This window comes from Pristiophorus japonicus, chromosome 12, assembly GCF_044704955.1.
Source record: "Pristiophorus japonicus isolate sPriJap1 chromosome 12, sPriJap1.hap1, whole genome shotgun sequence".
NCBI lineage: Eukaryota > Metazoa > Chordata > Chondrichthyes > Pristiophoridae > Pristiophorus > Pristiophorus japonicus.
The window spans coordinates 68,474,318-68,491,440 of record NC_091988.1 but is presented as its reverse complement, the minus strand read 5'-3'; the positions used below and the strand labels follow the sequence as shown (position 1 = coordinate 68,491,440).

At 49.5% G+C, this 17,123-nt stretch overlaps 1 protein-coding gene across 6 annotated transcripts in view; it reads left to right on the top strand.

The window, feature by feature from the left end:
• Positions 1-16,685, top strand: part of usp19 (ubiquitin specific peptidase 19) — a 202,142-nt gene extending 185,457 nt beyond the window's left edge. For 5 of the 6 annotated variants that reach the window (XM_070895620.1, XM_070895619.1, XM_070895623.1 and 2 more), the window contains one exon: positions 8,285-9,365. In XM_070895620.1, coding sequence (XP_070751721.1) covers positions 8,285-8,518 — 234 coding nt within the window. In that variant the 3' untranslated portion in view covers positions 8,519-9,365. Of the gene's footprint in view, positions 1-8,284; positions 9,366-13,026 lie in introns of those variants that run through there. The other variant, XM_070895624.1, reaches the window with a different exon arrangement.
• The last annotated feature ends 438 nt before the right edge of the window (positions 16,686-17,123 follow it).

The following is a 17,123-nucleotide window of genomic DNA, read 5'->3' as shown; positions in this document are numbered from 1 at the left end:
TTGTTCTTGGAAATGGGTGACATGGGCAAGGCAGCATTTCTCACTCATCCCTAGCCGCCCCACGGGCCGCAAGGGTGTGTGACTGGAGTCACATGGGGAATGGTAGCATAGTGGTAATGTTACTGGACTAGCAATCCAGAGGCCCGGACTAATGATCCAGAGATGTGAGTTCAAATCTCACCATGGCAGCTGGGGAATTTAAATAAATTTGTATCAGTTATGGTGACCATGAAACTACCGGAAAAACCCATCTGGTTCACCAATGTCCCTTGAGGGAAGGAAATCTGCTGTCCTTACCTGGTCTGGCCGATATGTGACTCCAGACCCACAGCAATGTGGTTGACTCTTAACTGGCCTCTGAAATTGCCTAAAACTGCTACGAAACTTACCACAAGAAAAAACCCAGACAGACCACCGAGCATCAACCTCAGCACTGGCTATGAACACAATGATGGCACGGCACACCCAGCCCAGTTGACCCTGCAATGTCCTCTTCACTAACATCTTGTGCCAAAATTGGAGAGCTGTCCCACAAACTAGTCAAGCAACAGCCTGACATAGTCGTACTCGCAGAATCTTACCTTTCAGCCAATGTCCCAGACTCCTCCATCACCATCCCTGAGTATGCTCTGTCCCACTGGCAGGACAGACCAACCCGAGGTGGCGGCACAGTGGTGTACAGTCGGGAGGGAGTGTCCCTGGGAGTCCTCAACATTGACTCCGGACCCCATGAAGTCTCATGGCTTCAGGTCAAACATGGGCAAGGAAACGTCCTGCTGATTACCACCTACTGCCCTCCCTCAGCTGATGAATCAGTACTCCTCAATATTGAACACCACTTGTAAGAAGCAGAGTAGCATGGGCACAGAATGTACTCTGGGTGGGGGACTTCAATGTCCATCACCAAGAGTGGCTCGGTAGCACCACTACTGACCGAGCTGGCTGAGTCCTGAAGGACATAGCTGCCAGACTGGGCCTGCAGCAGGTGGTGAGAGAACCAACACGAGGGAAAAACCCACTTGATCTCGTCCTCATCAATCTACCTGTCGCAGATGCATCTGTCCATGACATCATTGTGACTGCCGCACAGTCATTGTGGAGACGAAGTCCCGTCTTCACACTGAGGACACCCTCCATCGTGTTGTGTGGCACTACCTCCATGCTAAATGGGATTGATTTAGAATTAGCAGCTCAAAACTAGGCTTTCATGAGGCACTGTGGGCCATCAACAGCAGCAGAATTGTATTTCACCACAATCTGTAATCTCATGGCCCAGCATATCCATCACTCACCATTACCGTCAAGCCAGGGGACCAACCCTGGTTCAATAAGGAGTATAGAAGAGCATGCCAGGAGCAGCATCAGGCGTATCTAAAAATGAGGTGCCAACCTGGGGAAGCTGCAACACAGCTGCTAAACATCAGCAGCATCATCATCAACATGCACGCTAAACAGCGGAAAGCAGCATGCTGTAAACAGAGCTAAGTGATCTCACAGTCAACGGATCAGATTAAAGCACTCCAGTCCTGCCACATCCAGTCGTAAATGGTGGTGGACAATTAAACAACTCACGGGAGGAGGAGGCTCCATAAACTGCCCCATCCTCAATGATGATGGAGCCCAGTACGCGACTGCAAAAAAACAAGACTGAAGTGTTTGCAACTATCTTCAGCCAGAAGTGCTGAGTGGATGATCCATATCCGCCTCCTCCTGAGGTTCCCACCATCACAGAAGCCAGTCTTAAGCCATTTTGATTCACTCCACATGATATCAAGAAACAGCTGAGCGCACTGGATACAGCAAAGGCTATGAGCTCCGACAACATCTCGCTAACTTGCTGAAGACTTGTGCTCCAGAACTAGCCGTGCCACTAACCAAGTTGTTCCAGTACAGCTATAATACTGGCATCTACCCAACAATCTAAAATATGAATATATTTAAGGTGGAGATAGACAAGGGGGTCAAAGGTTATGGGGAGTGGGCAGGAAAGAGGAGCTGAGTCCATGATCAGATCGGCCATGATATGGAATGGCGGTGCAGGCTCAAGGAGCCAAATGGCCGACTCCTGCTCCTATTTGTGTTCTTATTATGTTCTTATGTTAACCAGGAGACAGTGTTGGTCAGCGAGCATAGGGGTGAAGGGTGAATGGGACTTGGTGTGAGTTAGAACATGGGCAGCTGAGTTTTGGATGACCTCAAATTTACGTAGGGCAGAATGTGGGAGGCCAGCCAGGAGTGCGGTAACAAAGGCACGGATGAGGACTTCAGCTGCGGATGAGTGGAGGCAAGGGGGGAAATGGGCGATGTTACCAAGATGAAAATAGGCACTCTTAGTTATGCCGTGGATATATGGTCGGAAACTCATTTCCGGGTCAAATATGATACCAGGGTTGCGAACAGTCTGGTTCAACCTCAGACAGGGTCTTTGTCTCTCTTGGTGTTTATAGAAATTCATTCTAATTTTGGAATAACTGGGAAGTGGAGTCACATTCCTGCCATTGTCCTTGTACTATATGAACGTTTACGAAATTCATTCAATTAATAGCAACTTGCACCAAACCCTAATCTGGCGTGCAGTGGAAATGGGTGGATCAGATTCAATCTGAACTTAATATTATTTGTAATGTCAATGGAACTTTCAAAAAACATTATTAAAAGGAATTCTCCCTGATGACTGAAAACATGCAAGACCCTACATTTGAAAAAGTTGGGGTACAGTAGCCTATTGGTTATAGACTGAGGTGGAGGTCAAATCCCACCAGGGCAACTTAGGGACAGAAAATGCTGGAAATATTCAGCAGGTCAGGCAGCACCTGTGGAGAGAGAAACAGAGTTAACGTTTCAGGAACTGAAAGTTTGAGATATAACAGATTCTTAAGGAAGTGCGGGGGCAGTGAAAAGGGGAGGGGAGGAAAGAACAAAAAGGAAGGTCTGTGATGGGGTGGAAGGCAGAAGAGATTAAGAGTCAAAAGGGATGATGGTATGAGGCAAAAGAAGATGGTAATGGGACAAGTTAAGAAACAAAATCTGAGTCTAGATAGGGTGTAAATGGAATGGCAGAATCATCAACAGCTGCCATGGGAAAGAGAGGAAAAAAATGGGGGCAGAGGTTATGGTTTGAAATTGTTGAACTTGATGTTGAGTCCAGAAGAATGTAAAGTACCTAAGCGAAAGATGAGGTGCTGTTCCTCAAGCTTACGCAAGAGTCCAGCAGCCGCAGTATATTACTTTTGTTTTGTTAGGAACATAGACCATTCAGCCCTTCGAGCCTGTTTCGCCATTCAATTAGATCATGGCTGATCTGTATCTCAACTACATTTACCCGCCTTTACTCCATATCCCTCGATACCCTTGCCCAATAAAACTATTGATCTGGGGCTTGAAAATGTCAGTTGTGGAATTGAGTTGAGTAACTGGTCGTTTGTAGGCTAGCACAAGAGAGAGTGGCCATAGAAGCTGCAGGATTGCTGTTGAGGGAAGGGAACCTTGCCAACCCTGCCCAGGCTGGCTTCTATTTGACTCCAGTCCACCCTGTGCTTGACTCTTACTGCCCTCAGGGCAACCAGGGATGGGCAATAAATACTGCCTTGTCCATGTCGCCCACATCCCAGGAACAGATATATTAAAGTAAACATTCTGACTTTAGCTTTGGAAAACTAACTGAGGCCCTAACAGAGAATATGGTCTTATGAGTAACTGCACCCATTATACAGCACAGGAGGAGGCCATTCGGCCCATCGTGCTGGCTTTTTGAAAGCGCTATTCAAACAGTCCCATTCCCCCTGCTCTTTCCCCACAACACTGCAAATTTTTCCTTTCCAAGTATTTATTGAATTCCAGTTCGGAACATTTCACCACGTTAAAAATATTCTCCTCATCTCCCCTCTGGTTCTTTTGTCAATCACCTTAACTCTGTGTCCTCTGGTTACCGACCCTCCTGCCAGTGGACACCGTTTCCCCTTATCTACTCGAAATCCTTGCACCTAAATGCAGTCTGCTTCTCTCTGTTACAGAGCATTCTCTTGGGGTCACTGGTTAACTGTTATCCCCAGAACAATGATCCTTTCCACCCTGTTTAACAGCCATTAGTCCTGGATTATGAATTGGACAGTGGGAAAGGCAATGCATCTATTTGTAAAATTGGCCGTAAAAAAGCAAACCAAGCATAGGGTTTATTTCCAGAGGGATAGAATTGAAAAGTCGGGAAGTTATGCTACACCTGTATCAAACCTTGGTTAGACCACACTTAGAGTACTGTGTACAGTTCTGGTCGCCATATTATAAAAAGGATATTGAGGCACAGGAGTTGGTGCAGAGAAGGTTTACAAGGATGATACCAGAAATACGAGGGTACACATATCAGGAAAGGATGAACAGGCTGGGTCTCTTTTTTCTTGAAAAAGGAAGGCTGAGGGGTGACATAATAGAGGTCTTTAAAATTCTGAAAGGTTTTGACAGGGTGGATGCAGAGAGAATGTTTCCACTTGTGGGGAAGAGCATAACTAGAGGCTATCAATATAAGATAGTCACCAAGAAATCCAATAGGGAATTCAGAAGAATCTTCTTTCCCCAGAGAGTGCTGAGAATGTGGAACTCGCTGCCACAGGGAGTGGTTGAAGCGAATAGTACAGGTGCATTTAAGGGGAGGCTAGACAAGCATATGAGGGAGAAGGGAATAGAGGGTTATGCTGATAGATGAGGAAAGACGGGAGGAGGCTCGGGAGGAGGCTCGAGTGGAGCATAAACGCTGGCATGGACTGGTTGGGTCGAATGGCCTGTTTCTGTGCCATAAATCCTCTAATCCTGTGCATGTAATATTCCATCCGCCCTCCCCCAATAATAATAGGATTTGTGGGTTTAAAGGCATTCACGTGCTGCAGTCATGGGCTAACTGCAGAAGAACCCCACTTTGTAAAAGTCGTACCCGCCTCTGTCGCGGCTCTCCTGTGAATTAAGGACCTGTTGTAACTGAGACTGCTCTGACCTTAATTAAATAGTAAAACACGAGCAGCCTGTGACAGTCTTACATTGCGGCATTTATCTCCCAACAATGCTCAGTGGCCCGAGACCACTCTGATTTCACTGTTCAGTACTTTCACTATTAACGGGCAGTTTCTCCCTCGGTATCCGTTTCCAGTCAGCCGCTGGCCCTGGTTGTTCAGGCCTCGGCTGTTTCTGACGCATGTGCAGGTGGGGAAAATGCACAGGATCCTGCTGACCAGTTCACTGAAGCCTCTTTAAGATTATTCTGAGATAATGTCTGCAACTGCCTCTTTTGTGTATTTGCCATTTTTTATTAAATCACACCATTATTTAAAAATAACTTTGTATTGCATTCTCCTGAGGACCTGCGTGTTCACAGCTTTGATAAGATTAAGTGCTCAGACGGACCTTTCTTTACGTGGCGGCCTCCTGCGGCTCATTGCTTTCTGCTGATCTGTCTCATGGGTTTCCCTGTGACACTGCTCCAGCTGTCTGCTCTCCCCTTCAGTCCCACTGACGCCCAGGGAATGGGTGGGGGGGGGGGGGGGTTATATTATGTTAAACCAAGAGAAAACAGAACATGCTACAACTAAACAGCAGGTCTGTCTATCTAAAGGGGGAGAGAGAAAGAGGGAGGTCAAGTACCTTAATCAGGCCTCCCAATATGTTAACCTGCCTCCATCTTTCTTTCTCACATTGACAGGATCCCCAGTAACCCTTGGTCCTACTCTCTGTCAACTATAAACTGGATCCCAAATAACCTCAAGCCTCAGGGTTAAATGAAGAGATTACACAAACTAGGGTTATATTCTGGGAATTTAGAAGGTTATGGGCTGATTTGATCGAAGTTTTCAAGATGTTAAGGAGAACAGATAGGGTAGATAGAGAAAAACTATTTCCGCTGGTTGGAGATTCTGGGACGAGGGGGCATAGTCTAAACATTAGAACCCAACCTTTCAGGAGTGAAATTGGGAAACACTTCTACACACAAAGGGCGGTAGAAGTTTAGAACTCTCTTCCACAAACGGCAATTGATGCTAGGTCAATTGTTAATTTTAAATCTGAGATTGATAGATTTCTGTTAACCAAAGGGATATGGGCCAAAAGTGGGTATATGGAGTTAGGTCGCAGATCAGCCATGATCTCAGTGAATGGCGGAACAGGCTCGAGGGGCTGAATGGCCTCCTCCTGTTTTTATGTTCCTTGATCCAACTCTCTCCCCATAAACTATTGACTCGATCCCCAAGTAAACCTTCCTCAGAATCCCGGTAGGACCAAGACTGTTTCCTCAGTCAGTCTCCCGGCCGGGTAATTTGTGGTGCAGCACCTTGGGTGACTATTTTTAAAGTCATGCTGCTGACTCTCTTTTGTTGGGTTGAAAGGACCCTGTTAGAGACTTGCTGGGAATAAGTACCCTTGTTTTGAAGATTTTATCCTGTAGTGACCCTGTAGGATTTGTAAATGTTTTGAGAACGTCGATTGATCTGAAATTGCAGTGCTCCAAGGTGGAACTGTCTCATTAACAAATGATGGGAGATTTCTTAGTAATTGTGTGTTAAATTACACATTGGTGATTTTGCTGCAAATGCCAATGTTGGCCTCTCCTCCCTCGTTACATGTCCCGTAGCTGACCTAGGCGTTGCCTGCTCCACGTCTGGAAATCCAGTATCTTTATATTTTTCTCTTCTCTTCCCAATTCCTTACCCCCCCCCCCCCCCCCCCCCCCCAGAAAGTGCTGCCCCCCCCCCCCCCCCCCCCATTTGGGGTACGGTCCCAAAGGCATTGGCTGCATTCTGGCACATTGCCCAAGTCACTATTTTTCCGCACACCCACGCTTAGCAACAGGGCACCTCACACTGATCAGGAGCAGGGTTTCCATTTCCCCAGACCCCTTTGTAGCCCAGGGAGGCTGAGATATCACGGTTTGCCATTGATGTCCCTTCTCGGTTTACGTCCGAGATTAACAGGTTTGCCACAGTAAATGGAAAATCGTCCAGTGGCACGTACAGGCTTTAAGCGGTGTTTAATATTTTTATAGTGTATAAAGTTCACGTTGATGCGATGTATTTGAGTATATTCTATCCTGTTGTGTTCACACAGTTGTTTTTTCTCTGTTCTGATGCAGTGTCTTGTGGTAACATCCGACAAGTTAACTTGAGAGTAGTTCTGCTTACTTGAAATCTTCTGATTTGGTGGGCGGGGGAGGGGGTGGGGTTGGGGGGGTGGTGGGGTGCAAGACACTAAACTTGGCCGTTAGTAAACTTGCAGCATCTTCCAGCAGTGCTGACACAGTCACCGTCACTTTGTTCATTACACGTTCCTACTCTCAAGTGTGCCTGTCTCAGATTTTGTCCTAATATTTGATCCTGGTTCATCAGTTGCAACTTGGAATGTGCAAAACGTTCTGGGGTAGCAGAGTACATTGAGTAGCCTGTTCAAAACTGTCCCACTCGCCTTCAAATCATTATTTTGGGAAACCGCTGTTTTCTTTTCCAATTTTCACCCCACCTCTGGTACCCAATCCATGGTCCCACTTTATTCTGAGCCTGGACCGTGATTGTGCAATCTGAGAAAAGTCCTGCCGTTCGACAATGCAATACCCACCCTTCGGCACTTGGACAGTGCTTGGGAGCAGGGCTGCTGGCTGGTTTTTAGCCTGCATGACTGTGACTGCTCTCTAAAGTAATTAATTGTTTTGGGATGGCGCATAAAGAGCAATATATCATTGAATCCTGCCAGCTGCCGCTGCCATCGGAACAACTTTAACCGTTCTGGGCCTGAGCACAGGCTAAGGATAAATCCTGGAGCCTTTCGGGCTGCAGGGCCCATTAGTGCATCAGGCCATTTGTTTACCCATCTCGGGCGGAGACAGGAAACGCTAACTTTCATTTCAAACTTTTTTTTTCCTCCCTTTCATTTGGCTCAAATGTTAATTCTTCTGAATGAAGTCTTGCATGCACACTCTCGCCCTCGCTCGTGCCCTCCTCCCCTCGCTCGCCTCCGCTCGCACCCCCCCCCCCCGCTCGCGCCCCATCGCTCCCCCCACCACCCCCTGCGCTCACGCACACTGATGTATACGCATTTTGTGTAACACTGTTTCCAATTTTTCCCAAAGTGAAAATATTAAACCGCTTGCCTTGTTGATGCTCCAGTGCGATTGCCCCAGAACCTCTTGCACATCTCTCGCTTACTGCACCAAAAGGCGGCTGTGTTGTGTTTTCGGGAGCTTGAGTTAGAGAAGGCCTGTATTACACTGTGTGTTCTTTTGAGAGAGGCTGACGGGAGTTTCCACAAATCGCAGGCTTCTCTAATATGGCAGGAGTTGGAGGCAGAAGAGACTGGGGAAGAGGCACTACGCGCACCAGGCAGGCATAATCAGGGACTTAGGCCACTGCAGTCTCGGCTCAACAAGGACCTCTCAGGAACCCAGCTCACAGACTACTCAGACCAAGACTGCATCCGATACTTTGTGCTCAGCACTTTAGCTGCAATACTCGCTCTCTTTGTAAACGTCCTGTACCCACTGATCATTTAGGGCATGCGGATCACAGCAGTAGAGGACGCCGCTGCTTGTACATACAGCTGCCCCACAGCTAACCCGCAACACCAGTCCTTCATTATTGCACAATGTGTCTGTTTCTTCCGTGGCATCACCATTTTCTTTTTTTTTAAATGTGTGTCACAGACTGTGAGTGCATGGGGCTCTCTTTTTGTGTACCCCATATTCCACAGCATACTGCTGTCTTATCCTCCCACAAATTATTCATGTTTTTAAAGGACATAATTTTAAAGGGACTCGTCCCACACATTGCATGTTCCATCCATGAGCCAGTTACTGCGGGAAGGTTAGAGGTAGCGATGACTTCTTTATTGCTCATTAAACCTACTTCCATTTTGGTTCTTAAAAACAACAGAAAAATAAAAGTTTAATACTGGTAGTCTTCGACCTCTGACTGTTGTTTGATCTGAATGCCTCTTTAATTATGAATCATTTATTTTTTTAAGAATTTTCAGTTAACCCTGAAAATAAGCAGTGAATTTTGGGCAGCGAGCTGGTTTGCTACTACTGCAGAGCAACTGGGACACGAGGACCCCTCGCTGCCCCAATCTCCCCCTTGCAGCTGAAGCCGCCAAGATGGGCTTTGATTTCAGGAGGGCGGCGGGAGTACAGGTAAAGCTGACCCAGAGCGGCTCCCAGCCACTACTGGCACTGTATCAGGGTGCAGCATTGCTGGAGGCCCAGGTAGCAGCCATCTCGTCCCTCTCTCTTTGCCTCTCTGTTTCTCACTCTATTTCGCCCCCCCCCTTTCCTCCTCCCTCTCTCTATCTCTCTTTCCCCCTCCCCCTCTCTCTCTCTCTCTCTCTCCCCCTCTCTCTCTCTCTCTCTCTCTCTCTCCCCCTCTCTCTCTCTCTCTCTCTCCCCTCCTCTCTCTCTCTTTCCTCCTCTCTCTTTCCTCCTCTCTCTTTCCACACCTCTCTCTCTCGCGCTCTCTCTTTCCCCCTCTCTCGCTCTCTCTCTTTCCCCTCTCTCGCTCTCTCTCTCTTACCCCCCCTCTCTCGCGCTCTCTCTTCCCCTCTCTCTCTCTCCCCCCCCCCTCTCTTCCCCCTCTCTCTCACTTCCGACTCTCCCCCTCTCTCTCTTTCCTCCCTCTCTCTCTTTCCTCCCTCTCTCTCTTCCCCCCTTTCTCTCTTTCCCCCTCTCTCTTTCCCCCTCTCTCTCTCTTTCCCCCTCTCTCCCTCTCTCTCTCTTTCCCCCTCTCTCTCTCTTTCCCCCCCCTCTCTCTCTTCCCCCCCCTCTCTCTCTCCCCCCCCTCTCTCTCTTCCCCCCCCTCTCTCTCTTCCCCCCCCCTCTCTCTCTTCCCCCCTCTCTCTCCCCCCCCTCTCTCTCTTCCCCCCCCCTCTCTCTCTTTCCCCCCCCCCTCTCTCTCTTCCCCCCCCCTCTCTCTCTTTCCCCCCCCCCTCTCTCTCTTCCCCCCCTCTCTCTCTTTCCCCCCCTCTCTCTCTCCCCCCCTCTCTCCTTCCCCCCTCTCTCTCTCTTCCCCCCTCTCTCTCTCTCTCCCCCCCCTCTCTCTCTCTTCCCCCCCCCTCTCTCTTACCCCCCCCCTCTCTCTCTTCCCCCCCCTCTCTCTCTCTCTTCCCCCCTCTCTCTCTCTCTTCCCCCCTCTCTCTCTTCCCCTCCTCTCTCTCTCTTTCCCCCCCCTCTCTCTCTCCTTCCCCCCCCCTCTCTCTCTCCCCCCCCTCTCTCTCTTCCCCCCCCTCTCTCTCTTCCCCCCCCTCTCTTCCCCCCCCTCTCTCTCTTCCCCCCTCTCTCTCTTCCCCCCTCTCTCTCTTCCCCCCTCTCTCTCTTCCCCCCTCTCTCTCTTCCCCCCCTCTCTCTCTCCCCCCCCTCTCTCTTCCCCCCCTCTCTCTCTTCCCCCTCTCTCTCTCTCCCCCTCTCTCTCTCTTCCCCCCTCTCTCTCTCTCCCCCCTCTCTCTCTCTCTTCCCCCCCCCTCTCTCTCTTCCCCCCCCTCTCTCTCTTCCCCCCCTCTCTCTCTTCCCCCCCTCTCTCTCTTCCCCCCCTCTCTCTTTTCCCCCCCCTCTCTCTCTCCCCCCCCTCTCTCTCTTCCCCCCTCTCTCTCTTCCCCCCTCTCCTCTTCCCCCCTCTCTCTCTTCCCCCTCTCTCTCTCTTCCCCCCTCTCTCTCTCTTCCCCCTCTCTCTCTCTTCCCCCTCTCTCTCTCTTCCCCCCTCTCTCTCTCTTCCCCCCTCTCTCTCTCTTCCCCCTCTCTCTCTCTTCCCCCCTCTCTCTCTCTTCCCCCCTCTCTCTCTCTTCCCCCCTCTCTCTCTCTTCCCCCCTCCTCTCTCTCTCCCCTCTCTCTCTCTTCCCCCCTCTCTCTCTCTTCCCCCCTCTCTCTCTCTTCCCCCCTCTCTCTCTCTTCCCCCCTCTCTCTCTCTTCCTCCCCTCTCTCTCTCTTCCACGTATCTCTCTCTCTCTCTCTTTCCCCCTCGCTCTCTCTTCCCCCTCGCTCTCTCTTTCCCCCTCGCTCTCTCTTCCCCCTCGCTCTCTCTTTCCCCCTCGCTCTCTCTTTCCCCCTCTCTCTCTCTTTCCCCCTCGCTCTCTCTTCCCCCTCGCTCTCTCTTTCCCCTCGCTCTCTCTTTCCCCCTCGCTCTCTCTTTCCCCCTCGCTCTCTCTTTCCCCCTCGCTCTCTCTTCCCCCTCGCTCTCTCTTTCCCCCCTCGCTCTCTCTTTCCCCCTCGCTCTCTTCTTCCCCCTCGCTCTCTCTTTCCCCCTCGCTCTCTCTTTCCCCCTCGCTCTCTCTTTCCCCCTCGCTCTCTCTTTCCCCCTCGCTCTCTCTTTCCCCCTCGCTCTCTCTTTCCCCCTCGCTCTCTCTTTCCCCCTCGCTCTCTCTTTCCCCCTCGCTCTCTCTTTCCCCCTCGCTCTCTCTTTCCCCCTCGCTCTCTCTTTCCCCCTCGCTCTCTCTTTCCCCCTCGCTCTCTCTTTCCCCCTCGCTCTCTCTTTCCCCCTCGCTCTCTCTTTCCCCCTCGCTCTCTCTTTCCCCCTCGCTCTCTCTTCCCCCCTCGCTCTCTCTTCCCCCCTCGCCCTCTCTTTCCCCCCTCGCTCTCGCCCTCTCTTTCCCCCCTCGCTCTCGCCCTCTCTTTCCCCCCTCGCTCTCGCCCTCTCTTTCCCCCCTCGCTCTCGCTCTCTCTTTCCCCCCTCGCTCTCGCCCTCTCTTTCCCCCCTCGCTCTCGCCCTCTCTTTCCCCCCTCGCTCTCGCCCTCTCTTTCCCCCCTCGCTCTCGCTCTCTCTTTCCCCCCTCGCTCTCGCTCTCTCTTTCCCCCCTCGCTCTCGCTCTCTCTTTCCCCCTTCGCTCTCGCTCTCTCTTTTCCCCCTCGCTCTCGCTCTCTCTTTTCCCCCTCGCTCTCGCTCTCTCTTTCCCCTCTCGCTCTCGCTCTCTCTTTCCCCTCTCGCTCTCTCTTTCCCCCCTCGCTCTCGCTTTCTCTTTTTCCCCCTCTCGTTCTCGCTCTCTCTTTTACCTCCTCGCTCTCGCTCTCTCTTTCCCCCCTCGCTCTCGCGCTCTCTCTTTCCGCCCTCGCTCTCGCTCTCTCTTTCCCCCCTCGCTCTCGCTCTCTCTTTTTCCCCCTCTCGCTCTCGCTCTCTCTTTTTCCCCCTCTCGCTCTCGCTCTCTCTTTTTCCCCCTCTCGTTCTCTCTCTCTCTTTTACCTCCTCGCTCTCGCTCTCTTTACCTCCTCGCTCTCGCTCTCTCTTTCCTCTTTCTTTCTCTCGCTCTCCCTTTCCCCTTTCTCGCTCTCGCTCTCCCTTTCCCCTTTCTCTCTCTCTCTCGCTCTCCCTTTCCCCTTTCTCTTGCTCTCCCTTTCCCTTTCCCATTTCTCTCGCTCGCTCTCCCTTTCCCATTTCTCTCTCTCTCTCTCTCTCGAGGAGACCATGGCAATGTGCAGGGGGGAGGGGGGGAAATAGTTTTAAAATGAAGGGGCCGAAAATTAAAAACTATAAGGCCCCGAAGGAAGGAATGCACTCGTTAAATGTTCACTCTTTCTGCTGTGTGAGCCACGCCCTCCGATGTTGCCCTCCAGGAACTGAAATGTGTTGTCTGTATCTTCACAGGATATTGCAATCCGTCGTCCGTTTGTGCCCTCTTGCTTTTTAAAATTTTTCTAACCAATTGTATCTGAAATGTTGCTGTGCAATGGCTACTGCCTGCCGTGGGCGATGTTTTGTCACTGATGGATGTATAAAAGTGGAAGTTATCAAGGGCCCGCCCCCCACAGACTGTATATTTTTTTTTAAATTGAAAACCTATTGTAATGTTAACGTGTTTAAAACCTGTAAACCGGAGAGTACTTGAAGATTCACTTTATCTAACTGACCCTTGAATACCCCAGCTTGAGATTTGAGTATGATTGGCAGAATTTACCGGTGCAGTCTAATGCAAAAAAAAATGTAATAAATTTTGATTGTACTTTTTCAGCCGATTTTGAGTTGCACGGCATTTTTTTTTTTGTACCTTTTTTTTTTGTCCTAAATCTTGGGATTGATATATTTGCAGGCTTCTAGTCAGGCAGCGCGGGGGGCCGGTCTGGACCCTGAAGAAGCTCCCCAGCTGAGTGCAGAGTCGGTGTCTGACTTGTTCACACGCCCTGCGGACCACTGCGCCCCCGCCTTTGGAAACGTGGAGGAAGTAGACTGATGATTGGTGTCATCATGGGGACTGTATAAACTGCATGTCGCAGCAAGAGGCCTGGCACTTTGGACAACAAACATATATATACCACCCCTCAATTCATAAAACTAATTTATTTCCCTCCCACCCCTCCCTTCTCACCCCGTTCCTCCCCCCCCCCCTCCCTCCCCATCTCCCCTCCTCTCTGTTGGGTCCTTAAATGGTAGTCGCTAGAACGAGATGGTTGGGAGTGGTGTTTTTGTATCATTGATGCCATTCTGGGGGTGAAGATGCTGCTGAAATGGGTTTTTAAAGGTGATGTGAACAAACGTATTGAATAAGGATTTGTCACCATGGTGCATATTTGTGGATCAGCGGGAACCTGGGCATGCTCACGGTTGTGGCAATACCATCTGGGTCACCTCTTTCACTATTGATGTATCGCATTATTTTTTTTTAATAGCTCGCTCTTCAAATCTGCTTTATATTAAAAAAATCCTTGGATTTGAGCAACAAGCTCGTCTGAATCTTTACAAACCAAAGCACAAAAGGGAAATTGTTTTGTGTGCAAATTTGCAAATTAAGATGGTGGTAAGTATCAGGGTGGGGGCGCAGAGCTTTTGACATGTTCTGTGGCCTTCGTCAGCCTCAAGCACTCGACTCACTTTGGACTGGACGCTGAAACAGTAAGCTTAAAGAGTGAGGAAAATGGGCTCTGAACAGTCACGTTTCTGAAGTGGAGGGAGTGCAATAGGAGAGGATGCATCAATTAAACTACCCGCTGGATGAGGGCCGAGTGGAGTGGTTAGGTTTCTACGTGCTTTGGTGGCTAGTGTGTTATCTTCTGCATGATCCTTTGGAAAATTGAATTGGTATCCAAAGCTGCTTGAACTGGTCCCTGGCTCATCCGTTGTGTTTGGCATTGGACCCACTTGTGGCAGTGGTGTCGGGACGTGTGTACCTGCGTTCCTTTTGCTACATCAGTGCTCTTGGCAAGACTGCAACTGAGAAAAAAGAGTTGAGGTCCTCCAAGGAGGCTCTTCTCTGTATCTCCACACACCTTTGGACTAACTCCTGCACGTCTTATCGAAGTGTGACAACTGCTCTCAGGGATCCTTGCAGCTCAGTTACCCAAAGATGTACCCTGTGACTATTGTGACCAGCATTGTACCTGAATGTTCATTTAATTCAACTGGCTCTTGAAAGCATCAGGTTGAGATTTATTGCGTGCACCTGACTGAAAGCTGCCATCACAATCAAGTGTATAAATGTTCGTGTAATCTAATTCCCAGCTGAAGGCTATGAGTCGGGTCTGATGATTGAGGTATGAAGCTGCTTTTACAGCCAGTTTTGCTAACTGCACAGTTCCATAATCGGTTCTCTATTTGTACCCTCTTGCAATTCCGTTGCACTTCCAAGATTGGATTTGTGTAGCAGGAGCATTCGAGGGCAATGCACAACTTTCTGCCCGGCCCCAAGAGATCACCCTGTTCACCCATGGGGTGTCCTGCTTTCTGGGGCTTGATGCCCATTAAACCCATGCAACCCCGCACATTCCCCGCACTGCGCACTGCACCGCAGCCCCCCGCACTGCAAGTTCCCAGCACCGCACGTTCCCAGCATTGCACGTTCCCCGCACCCCACACTACCCAGCCCCTCACCCCACACTGCTCAGCCCCCACACATTCTCCAAGTCACTGTCTCTTAAATGAGGGATATAGCGCACATCATGCAATGCAGTTCATTATCGATAGACTAGCAGGGAAGGCTAAACTTGGTCAATGAAACATGTCCTGGGGGGCCGGGGGGAGTTATCCAAATGTTTTATCATTTGGCCATGATTTATTTCCCAGTAGCATAACTGTTGAATGTAGCCAGAAGTGCTCGAGAGAAACAGTCAGAAGTTCTTGTTAAATCTGTTTAAACACAGGATCGTTCACCTCGCAAGGTAGAATCTTAAGTTAACCTGGCATCCCATAGCAGTCACATTTTCTAAAGTACCTTATATGCTCATAAGGAGATGCACAATTACAGCAACTGCAGTATTGCAAGTTACAGTCAGCTACACCCAGGAGCTGTACCACAGCCACAACAGTGAAGATTATACAAGTTTTACTCTGTTTTCCTCCCACCCTAACTGTAAGCTTCCTGTTATCGATCCCGAGTATGATCAGTGAGTACAGGGCTGAACCCAAACTCCCAACTCAGAGTAAGTCACAGCTACAGAACCAACACTTACCTATGTAAAAGGGGGGTCCTTTAACCACCGTATAGAGGCATGCACTTTGGCTCTTTGGCCCGAGTGTATACGACACATCTCCCTACTGTGTACTGGGCCCAAAACTGTTGGAGCTGATAATTTGTTCATCAAAACTGACAGATAGTTGTGGTACCTGGTCAGTAGCCACGTGCTGTTGAATGGGGTACAAGTTCAATTGGGATTTCTGTATTATTCACCTTCCACAGTTCAAGGTTATTGAGTGTGTTACGGAGCAGGAACGCCCCAGGTCACGTCCCCACAATCGGTACAGAGTTTTGGATGGCTTCAGGTGCGGTGGCAGTAAGGAAGCAACAATTGGCTTGAGGATGCCTCCTGCTCGAGAGTGCGTATCAGGTGAGAACAAAGTTGGGCTTGGTTTCGGCACATTGGTAAATGCATGCTGAAAGGCAAGAAAATGCCTATGGAACCATACCTCAGTAATGAGTTGATGCATTACTTTTTCTCTATCCTCCCCCCAACCCCCCCCCCTTTTTTCCCTTCTATTATAATACACTCAAAACAAATTCAGGGACTGTCGTACCTCACAGTAATTGTACCGGGAGAGATTTCTACTGTAAAAATGATGGTCGGTGCCAGTACGATCTGCTGCACACTGCAGGTCCAAGAGTGTTCTACTTGTTCCGATGTTCAGGATATCACAAAGCATTGCGGGTTTCCGATCAAATAAAGCAATACAATACGTGTTAACCTGTGTCTACCAACTTGGAATACCCCCTTGCACTCTAGCCCATAGCTTCCATTAAGTGATAACATAATCACCTACAATGCCGCTTCAACTGCTCGTGACTTTCTCTGGGGTTGCAGTTCATGATAACGATTTCAAATATTGTTGTCGTCAACATCTCTCTCTCTCCTGCCTCTCTTCCACCCCCCCCGCACCCCCAACCCCCACCCCCCAATGGTGTAAATTTGCCATTCACAACACGTGGGCCTCCATTTGCCATGTTCACACAAAGGCAAGGTGTGACACTTTTGTCACAGTTTTGTATTGGTGTCCCAGAACAATCTGTCGCTCTGTGTCTGTTCCCAGCTCATTCTCAGCTGGAGAGAGGATATTGCTCAGTTAGATGGTACACTGTTCACATCACCTTTAAGCGTGCGTTGTGTCTGTGTGTTAGTTGCTGAATCACAGGCTGATTCTACATTTTTCTTTCTCCGTTCTGATATAATTTGGTCCAAAGACCCTTTTTCTTGCTTTATGGAGTTGTTTTCCTATTGCATTATTGAACTGTATTTGTCATAATATACTACATACCAAACTCCAGTTGGCTTGGCTCCTGTCTCATTATTTGGGTTCAGTTGCTGCATGCATTCTGTCCTGGTGCCAAGATCCATTCTAAGCCACTAACCAGTGGGTCGCTGATTTTATCCATAACGGGGGCATACAGATCAGTAGCGATTCCTCGGTCTGTGCTGATCTAAGCTGGCTGCCAAAATTGGCTTTCACTCACCCCACCATCCCCATTCTCAGGATGTGGGTGTCACTGGCAAGGCCAGAAATTGCCTGTCCCCTTGAGAAGGTGGTGGTGGGCGTTCTTGGACGGTGAAAGTGCTCCCAAAGTGTTGTCAGGCAGGGAGTTCCAGGATTTGCACACAGCCTCAATTGACCTGAGCATGGGAACTGAAAATTGTTCAGGATTCTTAATGTCCAGTGTACCCTTGCATGCTTGTGGATATCTGGTGAGGACAGGACGGGGCTCGG